The sequence below is a fragment of the Vulpes lagopus genome, chromosome 4 (assembly GCF_018345385.1).
Source record: "Vulpes lagopus strain Blue_001 chromosome 4, ASM1834538v1, whole genome shotgun sequence".
Classification (NCBI taxonomy): domain Eukaryota; kingdom Metazoa; phylum Chordata; class Mammalia; order Carnivora; family Canidae; genus Vulpes; species Vulpes lagopus.
The window spans coordinates 79,851,894-79,864,571 of record NC_054827.1 but is presented as its reverse complement, the minus strand read 5'-3'; the positions used below and the strand labels follow the sequence as shown (position 1 = coordinate 79,864,571).

General features: G+C 38.5%; 1 protein-coding gene across 17 annotated transcripts in view; it reads right to left on the bottom strand.

The window, feature by feature from the left end:
- MEF2C (myocyte enhancer factor 2C) overlaps positions 1-12,678 on the bottom strand; it is a 171,845-nt gene that overhangs the window by 34,018 nt on the left and 125,149 nt on the right. For 13 of the 17 annotated variants that reach the window (XM_041753807.1, XM_041753806.1, XM_041753810.1 and 10 more), the window contains 2 exons: positions 9,612-9,755; positions 180-366 (listed from right to left, as the gene is read on the bottom strand). In XM_041753807.1, coding sequence (XP_041609741.1) covers positions 180-366; positions 9,612-9,755 — 331 coding nt within the window. Of the gene's footprint in view, positions 1-179; positions 367-9,414; positions 9,553-9,611; positions 9,756-12,678 lie in introns of all 17 variants that reach the window. The other 4 variants (XM_041753817.1, XM_041753819.1, XM_041753822.1 and 1 more) reach the window with 2 other exon arrangements.

Below are 12,678 nucleotides of genomic sequence, written 5' to 3'. Positions count from 1 at the left end.
GATTATGAAAGATTTCAAAAGACAGGCTAACGAGGTGGAAGACCTAAGGGTATTAAGCAATGAAGGAACATAACAAATGGAAAACTGGAGAAGTCTACATGTTAGTGATAAAATATACTTTCTGCCAAGAGTGGCTCCTTTCAATGATTTGTTAACACTGAATCCATATGAAGACATACCTGTGTTACCTGCACTTGGAGGTCGATGTGTTACACCAGGAGACATACTATTTCTCTGCAGAGAAGGGTGGGCCAGTGGCAAAAGGTTGGGGTTTCCCAGTGAGCTGACGGGGTTGCTGTATACCAAACTGTTGTGGCTGGACACTGGGATGGAGACTGGCATCTCAAAATTGGGAGGTGGAACAGCCTGTAGAGCAGAAAAAAAATATATAGGTAAAAGGAAAGAAGAGAAACAGAAGCCCTCAAGTCATACAGCCTTTACCTTTCCAAGAAAAAATTCAAATTCCAAGCTGCTTGGTGTCTAGAAGACCATTAAGAAGAGCTCTCAAGATGTTCAGATCATAAATTGATTTCTTTAATGTGCTTAGAACTCTTTCTTTGCAACTATTAGAAAACGTTTCACTTTTGTTTAAAACAAAGCCCCATTTCATTAGACTCCATTGTCTTTGAATTCCATTCTGTTAAGTAATAATTGTTCATTTGTGATGTCTGAATCTGGTGCCAGAAATGACTGCAAGATCAAAGGTACATGATTGTGATGACTTCACAGAGAAACGGGAGGATTAAAATGCAAACCAGAGTCTTCGGTTTAATTGCTTATTGAAGCATATTTATGCAGAAGTTTAATGATATAAAATCATCTCCAGGCATGTGAATAGCACATATACTTTAATTATTATTTTTAAAAGTCTGTCTTTTGAGAGTAACTCTAAAGATAACAGACATTTTAAGATACAGAATTCAACAGAGCATGTATCATTCAATAATTCATTTTATAAAATGATAGTTCAGAATATGTTACACTTCACATTTTGGGATGCGTGGACATTGGCAAATGGCAAGACTTCTATCTCAAGTGAAAAGCTGGCAGATACTTAGTGAAATGAAGTTGTGTGGATATCAAATTAGAGTAATCAGGCCCCAATTATTGATATTTTGGTATTATTATTAGCAATTTAAGCAAAATCATGCTTATTTCTCTGCTTGCACTAACTGGATAATCATACTTATAATTCCTTTTTAACATAATAAATGAAAATACTGCTTGAATATATTGTCAGAGGACTCATGGTGTCAGAGCATACAGCATTATTACTATAAATTGGATACATGTTTGTGTGTATGTATGTATCTGATAGATCTATTAGAGATAGGGGTTACACAGAACATTCTCTTAGGATTCTCAGATAAGCCACTGTGTAAGTTTAAATGCCTATTTGCATGTGACTCAAAGGTTTTTATTTTTATTTATATTTTTATCATTTTTTTCAGTACTCTTAATATCAACTTTCCTTTCCTGGTTGATTGGCTGGCCTGCATCATATGTCATGTTCTGCAAAAGCTCTTTATCCTGATGGTGATTTCAATATGACTCCCTATTTATGCTTATGCTCTCTTATTCTTTATTTTTCCTATTCTTTTTTTCTTCCATGACCTGGACGTGTTGATATTGACAGAAGCAAATGTTTCATAACTCTTTTACATGTCTTTGATTCCTCACTGTTTTATAGGGAAATAAAAAATGTTGAAGTGCTTTATTAAAACAGTCTTTCTATAGTAAGGCTTTATTTGTTAAGCAGAATAACAAAAAATTATTTGGGGTAAACATCATTATATAATGAAATAGAAATGTTGGATAAGACTTCAAAGAATGAATATAACCCCAAATTTCCAGAGCCTTTTAAACAACAAAAAATATGAGTGCATGCTGTAAAATAAAATGTCTGTCAAATGAATGAAATATTGCATTCCTGTAGTAAAAGGCCAAAGAGAATTATTTAGAATATCTAAGAAAACAAAGTAAGTAACTGTTGTAGATCTTCTCTATTTGCCCCTCCAGATCTACTGTCCACCCTCTTCATTGCTCTGGGCCCAGGAGGCTGAGTCTCCAGACTGCATCCACTTGGCTCCTCTTGCTCTCAGGCTTCAGCTGGGCCAGTGGTAGCACCCACAGAAGTATAGAGAGTAGGAGAGAAGTCAGGGTGTTTTCCTGCTGTAGCGTCCTCCCTGCTGAGTCACAGGTCGGCAGAGGCTGCATTCTGTGAAGGTCATGCCTCTTTTTGGGTCCTGTCTTCTACAGACTTATATCTTGCTGTGCTCTGGTATCTTCCATCTTCTGCCCCTTTAGTCCTAGCTATGGCAACAACTTTCAGGCTGCAAGCCCTAATGTACTTCACTATTCCTTTGGGTTTTATCGAACTCTACCTATCTACAAACAGTCCTTTTACTAAACTTTCTTCAATTCCCACCAGAGCTATAAAAGTGATTCTCCAGGTCTAGAATAGTGGTACTCTACAGGGGTGGACCCCCTCCCTAGAGAGTACTTTGGAAATCTGTGGAACAACTTTGGGGTGTCACAATAATTGGGGTGAATGGCTGGTATTTTCTGGGTAAGCAGGCAGGTATGTTGTATACCCTGTCAATATGGGACAGTTCAACACAAAAAAGAATCACCTCATACCCTATTCAACTTTCAAAAGTCCCCACAGGACATTCATGTGTGTGGAAAAGCCCATTTACAATGATGTGAGTCAGAACTAATTTTGTTCTACAAACACAAGGTATTTTTTTTACACCGAAACATGGATTTTGTTATATATTGAAATTTCCAGAAATGCACTTATTGTGTGCATTGAAGGAATATTTTACTTTCTTATGTAAGGAACTTACAATAAATTGTCATCAATGGCAATTCTGCATTTGTAATTTGGATTGTAAATATAGCACACTTGTTTTCTCTCAACTCATTCCATTAAAGTTTTCCCTACCCCCTCACTGAAAAGCCTCTTGTCATTGTCATTATTAACCTTCAGGTTGCTAAATCCAATGAAAACTCCTCAGTCTTCAACTTGAACACAGCTGGTCACTCCTTCCCTCTCAAAACTCTGGACTTTCCCTCCTACCTCAATGGCTGCTCCTTCTCAGCTTTTGTTGGTGGTTCTTTCTCCTTGATATCTGAATTTAAGAGTAGCAAAGTCCTTTATCAGCAGCTTAGATCTCTCTCCTGATTCAGCCTTGCATATCCAACAACCACCTCAATATTTCTACTTGAATGCCCAACAGACATCAAAACCAACTCCAATCTAGCTCCACTCATACCTTTCTTCACCTCCAGCTGATGACAGCTCAGTGCTTTCAGTGGCATAGAATGAAATCCTTGAGAGTCTCCCTTGAAGACTTCAGTTTCTCCCACAGCTGACATCCAGTCTACCCAGAAATCCTATTGGCTTAACTTCCAAAAATATCCACTCTCCAAACACCTCTCATTCTAATGGCTATACTCTGGCTCCAGCACCATCACCTCTTGCCTTGATCACCGAAGTCACCTCCTAAGAGTTACCTGCTTCTATCCTTGCCCTTCTTTTATTATTAATCTAGCAATCAAATCGATCCTTTGAAAGCACCCATCAGATGATGACACTCCTCTTTTCCAAACCCTGTGAGAATCACCCACCTTTCTCAGAGTGAAGCTCAACTTCTTCCAGTGTTCCATAAGGCCTCATAAATTCCAGGCTTCATCATCTGATCTCCTGTTGTCCTCTTCCTCACTCCCTCATTCTTGCCTCATTTCTATGGCTAACTCTATCACTTCCTTCAATTTTCTGCTCAAGGAAGCCCACCCTGACTAACTTATTTAATTGTGCAGCTTGCCCTACCTCCCCATCCATCTCCTGATCACTTGTAACATCGCTTATGATGTTGGCCAAATAATGTCCCCTTTCATCAAGCTGCTAGAGCTCTTTTTGCTGTAAGGGAATGCAGCACTTAGTCTAGTTTTTATTATATGAATTGAATATTTTTCATCAAAGGAGAATTTTTAGGAAGACACTGTACTAATATGAAAGTACAAGCTTACAATTTACTGTACATTATTTACTGAGAAGGCACCATACAATTCACACACATTATGTGATCCGACCCTTTCAACATCCCTTCACTATATATATAATCCTTTCCTTTTAAAATCAGTGAGATTAAGTGGTCCAAGGTCATCTAACTGGTAGGTGACTGAGCCTGTTGCTTTTTCCATTAAATCACTGTGTAACACAGTTTAAGTTTTTGGAGAGAAATAAAATACTGCAGTCCGAAATCATACTGTGAAGTGAGTATGGGCTTCATGTTAACAGCTTATTATTTGTGAACCATGAAAATAATGAACTAAAAGGGTTCTCAGGACATGTGGTTGAGCATCCATGTTAGAATGAGCTCTGTGCTCACTAAATGCCAAGGTGTGACTGAGGTCTCAGGAAAAAATAAACCTTAAAGACTCCTCTCTTCCATATTTACTCAGGTTTGGTATTTTAAAGCTATCTTTTAGCTACAAATGTTTTAACTTATATTCACTATTACTGCGTATAAATGCTTAACTATGACTGGGTATGTAAGGATCTGCTATAAAACTACTTCTCCCCTGCATATTCTACAGTGTTGATTGTGTCTCTGTAGACAGCAAAGCCCATTTCCTCTGACTACATGCACATCCAAAATAAGAATTATCAATCATTATTTCATAAAATCTGAACCACCCTAATAACCAATTCAGTGAAAAATCCCTCTACTCCTCTCTTACTCTGACGGTCATTCCAAAGAATTATTCAGTTTCCAGCGTTCTGAACTGCAAACAATTCGGTAAATACAAAATTCTCTTGCGAAAGAGCAAAATTCTCAGCCAAAGAGCAATCAGATATAGCTCTGCTATCAAAGCATATTTCCCCCCCCCAAAAATCACAATTTATATAATAGGCTAACATCTTTTGCATTCTGCCTTTTGCTTGGTTCCTTTATGTGTATTAGGAACTGGCTAAATAGTTTTAAAGTTGAATTGTAAGCTTAAAAATGATCACACTGAGGAGATATCTGAGATTCAGAAAGAACAACAGCTTTTATATCAGAAATCTCAGTTACAGTCCAGTTGTGTAATAAATTGCCATTGAACCAGGCAAGTTATTTAACCTCCCTTGACCTGATCTGAGACATGAAGTGTTTGCAAACATAAAGAGACTAACCAGCTCTGAACATTTTACGGAATGCAAAGGCTACAAAAATGTATAAATGTTTACAGGAATTTGGCATTACTTGTTTTCTTCTTGATTTTTCAAAATTAGGGAACTTAAGAAGCATCTTTAAAAATTTTTTTTTGTCTAAAAACAGGAAGCCAGAAAGCAGTTAGGAACTCCCAACTTGCATATATCTCAGGACCAGGCTCCAAATTTGAGAACACTCAAGACAGGTAGGAAGAGGGAATTTTAGGTGATTAAATAAAATGCTGTAAAAAGGACTACTATGTAATTCGCAGAGCCCAGGGCAAAATGAAAATGTGGGGCCCCTTTAAAAAATTATGAAGAAATTCAAGATGGTGATGGTAAAGCATCCGAGAGCAGGGCCCTGCGTAATTGTATAGGTCGCATGCCCACGATGCCAGCCCTGCTTTAAGATACACAGGTATTAGAGCTAAAAAGCTTTTAATGTCCATCCCTGAACAAACTGATCATGGTTACTGAAGTGAGTCATCGTGGTCAGAAAGGTATCTGAACTTTTACCCAAAACCCACTATTTTCCCAAGCTTACCACAAGGAAAAGTCCAATAAAAAGTTAAATAAAATATTTTTAATAAAATATTTTTAGTTAATAGGCCTTCTTTTATTTAATGTGAATGACTGAACTGAGTCCCCGTTTTGGGCCACTAATGATACTCCCTTACCTTTCAATCAACCACTACCAGGCTGCTGAGAACCAGCAGAGAAAAGAAATCACCCAACACCAATTGCTGATTTCCAAAGTCTCTCAAGGCTGCCTGACAACTCTGGTCTGTACTCTCTCTTCCTTTCTCATCCCAGATTTCTCACAATGTCTACACCTTTATCATTCTTGGTTCTCTTTCCAGCACCTACACCCTCATCTCAATATCTATAGAAGCTAAGTTTAATATAAAACACAGCAATCACTAGGTGGTCACATACTCAACTTCACTCTACCCATCTACCTACCACCTTTTTTTTTTTTTTTTTTTAATTTTTATTTATTTATGATAGTCACATGCACAGAGAGAGAGAGAGAGAGAGAGGCAGAGACACAGGCAGAGGGAGAAGCAGGCTCCATGCACCGGGAGCCCGACGTGGGACTCGATCCCGGGTCTTCAGGATCGCGCCCTGGGCCAAAGGCAGGCGCCAAACCGCTGCGCCACCCAGGGATCCCTACCTACCACCTTAACTAGGTCATGGGTATACCTACAACTCTGTCCTGTTCAGACCCCATCCTCCTTCCCTTCCTTGAGTAGCTCACTATTGTAGCTCCATTGCACCAATTCCTTTGATCTTTTTCTTCCTTCAGGCATTCCTCCTCTGCAGATAAATAATCTCCAGAGCTTTTCCTTTGAACTCTTTCCTTGATCCTAGTTATAGCAGTATTTCTCTCTCTTCACAGTCTGTTATTTGAAGAAAACACATACTATTTCCACTTCCCCCCCTTCCTGTTCACTCTCATCCAATCTCGCAACCACGTCTCCTTCCTTCAGCCCATTTCCTAATTCCTGGTTCCTCAAATGGAACTGTTTTTTTTTCTTGCTGTGATGCCCAGCATGAACCGTGGCAAACCCCACATGAGGAAATGCTGGTCAACAAGATTCCAAATCTTCCATGAATTATTTCATGTAATTGAGGAATATGGGCATAAATTATATTGTAACAGGTGATTGCAATATTAAATTTTCTATTTTAAAAGGGAAACTCTTCAAACTGGGTCTTTGAAATAGAAAAACAGTCTTGTAATGTTTTTAAAGAGGTGGAGACACTCTCTACATACAAAGGGCAGAGTGTCCTTGCCCTGCTGTAAATGTTTTAGCAGCTGTGGAAACTTTCAACAAAATTTACTTCCAGCAACTGAAAGCGATGTGCGAAAACTGGGCTTTTCATCATCGAGACTGAAGCACTTACTAAAGAGATGAAGACTCAGAGGCACAGCTAGGAGCTGTGTAGTCCTTCTCACAGCCCAGCCTATAAACTCTCATGTGGTTTTCATCCCCCGCCACACACCACTGCACCTCTTAAGAAATCATGTATCCTGATTTTGAACTCTTTACAGGACAGGATGAAATACTGTGAGGGAGTCCAGGTATGCATCACACCTCCTTCTCCTAAAGCATGGGAAAAACGATCCAGTGTGCAAATATGGGCATTCTCCCAGAGTCTTGGGGGCTAAAACTTCACACGCATTTAGGATCACGGCCAAGGAGAGTGATCCGCAGTAGTACATATCCTGCCCTTTCTTAGCTGTGCAGGAGATTCCTCCCATCTGAGACACCTACAATCTTATATTCGTAAACCTTTATGCCCAGCAGCTCTAAACCAGTGTATTGTACAGCAAGTGAAACTCAGCCCATAAGAACTAAAAACTGGCCCAAAGGAGGGATTTCTTTCCTTCTGGGCAAGATAAAATCTCAATGGGCATTTTATCATTTAAGAATTCTGAGTAGAGGGATGCCTGGGTGGCTCAGCGGTTGAGCGTCTGCCTTAGGCCCAGGGCGTGATCCTGGAGTCCTGGGATCGAGTCCCACAAGGGGCTCCCTGCATGGAGCCTGCTCCTCCCTTGCCTATGTCTCTCTCTCTCTCTCTGTGTCTCTTATGAATACATAAAATCTTTAAAAAAAAGAATTCTGAGTATAATAATATGCATTGCATCTCATAGGAAATATTTTATTTTTGATAAAGTGCCCACTGTGGTAGTACTTGGTTTTATGAAACCTGTTAAGAGGGCAGTCCCGGTGGTGCAGTGGTTTAGCGCCGCCTGCAGCCCAGGGCGTGATCCTGGAGACCCTGGATCGAGTCCCATGTCAGGCTCTCTGCATGGAGCCTGCTTCTCCCTCTGCCTGTGTCTCTGCCTCTCTCTCTCTCTGCATCTCTATGAATAAATAAATAAAATCTTAAAAAAACCTGTTAAGAATTTAAGTCACTTAGTTTTCTTTCATGATACAGTGTATTAATAATTCCGATTCAACAAAAGCTCTACTGCTGACATTATTTCATTTAACAAAGGAAGCAGACATATTTAGGAGGATGGAAAGTTTAATATTCATACATTTTATAAATAAGTTTTAAAGTGCACAATTTAACTCAACACAGGTTGGTTATGCAGTTACTATATGTAAAGCATTAATTTATCCTGTGAGCGCAGCTGTGGACTCAGCCTAGAGCACTCGTCCCCAAATATCTGTATTTGTAATTACTGAGGCATATTTTCACTGCAGAGTCTCTCCCAATCCTCAGGTTGAGAGTGTTTTGCTAACTTATGAAAAATGTTCTTTTTTGAGGAAGTAATTAATTACCTCCTGAAGAGCTGGTACACAATGAGGGTTTAAGACACTAACATTAGTTATTCAGAAAATGCGTGAACCTCTGAGTTGCATCACTTGATGTCACAAAATTAACATCACTTGACTGATGACAAAATATAATAAAAGGTATGTACTTTTCCCCTCTCTATGTGGGCAAACAAAATAATACATGCAGAGTTATTTCTCTTAAATAACTGGCAAGGCATATGATTGATTGTTAGACATCTTTTGACTTGGTTAAGACAAAATTTAGCCAAATGTTAAAGCATGGAAAATGTTGGTGTAGGCAAAGCGTATATTCTGGTAAAGCCTTAAAATCACCCCAGCACACAAACATGTTGAAATCTTACCATTAGGTTTTCATGCAGTCTGTTTCCCTGCAGCGAGCATTAGCTTTAACCCTTCAGTGCTGTTGTTGAATGCCATGTTTAGGGAGAAGGGGCTGAAGCTTTATTCAGAACTAAGCTTCTCTTTGGGTGATGATGGGCAGTTTACACCAGAGAACTGCAGTTCAACACGTGTATCTGGTCTCAGTACGGATTCATGTATATTTTATAGTAAGACCTCAAACTTGTTCAGAAGGAGACTCCAGTGTTTTACCAGTGCATTGTGACTCGTGTGAACTGTGTGTTTAAAAGATTGTGTAAATTCAGGTGTGTTGCATAGATCTTTCTCTTCCGCCTGTATATCTTCTACCTCTGAATGAACTTCTTGATGGCAACTCTTAGATTACATAATTTCAGCATCCCTTGGGGTTTGCTTTCTAAATGCACTGCCCGTGGGATGAGATGGCTATTTTATCGGTTTGACTTTCCAGTGCTTCTTAGAGAAAGTCATCACTGAAAGGGTTAAGGTATGTTACTGCAGCAGTTATCAGCAGACCAGCCATCTACCTTTGGTACTTACAGGAATTTTATGACTCTTGATCATATTATCAAATTCTTCATTAATTTTTTTGTATTTTTCTTCAGTGCGTGGGGTGAGTGCATAAGAGGAGTCGGGATCGGGGCTTTCACAGCCTTTGTTTTCTTTCTTGTTCAAGGCCTGCCAGGTTCAGAGAAATATCAAGAGTAAAAAAAATGAAGGGTGTTCCGAGTACTTACACACAATCTTTGCCTGCTGATCATTAGATCAATATCTTCGTTAATTTTCCTGTACTTGTCCTCAGACTCAGGGCTGTGACCTACTGAATCGTCTGCATCGGGATCTGGGCTGTCACAGCCATTAAGGCCCTTCTTTCTCAACGTCTGAAATACATAATTTGGAAAGTTCAAACCTAGACAGAGGCTGTAAGAGACATTCAGGGAGTATTACAGAAGTTCAAGCTGTCCAGTATTTCAGGTTGTTATTACATATGCTTTTTTACATTAGGGTAAAGAAATCACAGAGAGAACCCATGCGTGACTTCAATAGTGTATTCATTACTAGTTACCAAAAAATAAAAGGGCAATATTCCCTTCACAGCTACATTCAGTCAATTAACAAAGATGGTACCAGGGCTGAAATTTCACGGTAGGGAATTCATACATGACAGACACTTACAGAAGAATACAAGTAAGGTGGCAAATTGCAACACTATCTTCCCACAGAAAAATTAGCAGTCAGGGCATTACACAATGATTTCAGAATTTGTGATCATGTCAAAAGCAGAAATGTTGGAAAGAGATCTCTAGTTAGAGTTTAACATAATGGATGGTGCTCATGGCATCCTGCCATCCCTTGGGATGTGCACATGACAGCAAAAGGCCATAAGAGAACCCCGCTAATATTCTCACAAAGCGCCCAGGAAGATTGTCCAGACGCTGCGATCATAAGGAGAACTGCCTTTGTCTAGTCTGGTTAGAAGTCTTTATTTGTGAAAAATCGGTACTGAGATTGAGAATACTGAGAAATTATCTGCCTAATAAACACAGGCTGAACGAAAAGCCAAGGTGGCCGAGTTTAACTTTCCATAAGCTGAGCAAGGAAGCCAGGGAACACTGAAAAGAGGTAACTAAGTCAATAATGACCAAACTTAGCAAAAGTTCCTCCTGGTTCCAGCTGAGTAGGATCACCCTGAGACTGTCTCCTGACACATGAAAGTGAGAAGTCAGTGCCTTATCCTCAACCTCCTGTCTCCTGAATGTAGGTCTATCTGGTCTAGTCCCAGCTGTCACAGAAGGATAAATACGAATGAAGCACTAAAACAGAAAAAGTATGAGTCAGGAGTCCTGAGTTTTACTTTTCTTCTTTTTTTTCTTCCTTTTAACTGACAGTTGTCAAGTTAATTGTACACCATCTGATTTATAGAGATAAAGTTGTGTTTTTAGAGATCATAAAACTTCTGATTAATCACACAGTTTGCCATGTCAATTATTAATAGACTAGCAACAGTTCAGAATTTTTCTGGTACTACCAACATCATTTATAAAGAGCTGGGTACCTAAGTGTCTCTCATTAATGGAAAGTTCAGCAGAGCTCATCTTTATTAAAGACAGAATTCACATACAAATAAAGCAAAATCTGCGACATCAAGCTAAGGAATTCAAAGCTGAGATAACACTCCATCTTTAATTCATGCAATTGGGGAAAATAAATAAAACAACATGAGTTAAAAAGGGGGTGTCAGTCTTAACAATTTAAACTCCTTGGCTCTTATCAATGTGTAACAAATGTAACATTTAAAATTAGTTTCTGAGGCACTGAAGATTTTCACTTAAAATCAAACTAAGAGAGCTACCATTTCTGATACATCTATGATACACTGCAGCTCTGTAAATATTTATTAATGTTATAGTGGTATAATATAACAAATAAACATATGGTTACAGCTTATTATGTGGTATAATGTTTGAATATTAAACTGAATATTTTGACACAAGATGATAATATATACATTTACAATCTTGGGGAATTTATAATTGGTGGGGCCACCTGTCCCCCTACTATGGATCTACGCCATCATTTTTACCCAGAATAAGTACTCTTGGGGAGGGTTCTTAAAATAATACTACAAAGAATGTTACAATACATTACAATAATACTTTTATTTACTAACTTAATTTCCTGTTTTAGGCTGTTTTGTTAGCATTATCTCAACCACAATAATATTCTTCCGGGTGATAACTGTTTGCTGCATTATGATCTGTTTCTGCTTTGATCTCCACATATCCTTGAGTTTTTGAGAATAATTTGAGTGTCTTGCATCATAATCCACATATTTTTCATAAAAATTCACTTATGGAGAAAGGTGTCAGATGAAGAAAATATTATCTGATGATTTTCAAAATTTACCTGCCTATTTTTCTGCAAGGCACAATGGGAATATTCTTACATAAACCCTTAATTTAAAATCTTATATTATCATTAATTTATAGTCTTATTTAGACAGTAGGTTTTTCAATGTGCACCCAACTCTCTTAGCCATTAAATCATATTGTAAAAATTATAGTTGTTTTGATGTGCAGATTTTTGACAACAGAACGCAAGGGCTAGGAGAGGCCTATCAACTGTCATTACAATCCATCTGGCACATACATGTGTGCTAAATATTCTTATGAAGCTTTCGAGGGTAGATACTGTGTTTGGTTTATAAAAATTCAAACATCAATTACAGTTTATTGAAAGATCTCCACAAATGTTAACTCATTATCTCTCACACGTCTTCCATGAAGATTTTAGGGAAACATTATGCCAGGTCTCAAATCAGCATGGCCAGGCATGAAGGTCCACACCTCTAGCCTCCTGTCAGCAGAGGGGTGGGGGTGGGTGTACTTTCCCTGTCCAGGCTTTCCCACACTTGTAAAGTGAGGGATTCAGAATAGATCTCACTCACTCACATGCAAAGACAGCAGTTAGAGTTAACATTGAAATAAATTAGGGTAGAGAAATTAAAAAACTGGGCTGTAGGAAAACTTGAAATATGACAATATGGCTAAAATATTGATATTTCTAGATGTCAGATTTTAGAGTGGGAATGTTTATTAGTCAATAAAGCAATGATTAGTTTTTGGGTTAAAAAATCATTAGACCAAGAGCTCATTTTGTACCTAAAGAATTATATAAACTGTTAAGCAAACAAAGCAAGTGGCATGAAGTCATAAAGGAAACAGAAGTGAAGGGGGCGGGAAACGGTGGCTCATTTTCTCCTTATAAATTCTTCTTGTATCTGACTACATTACCTCTCAATGC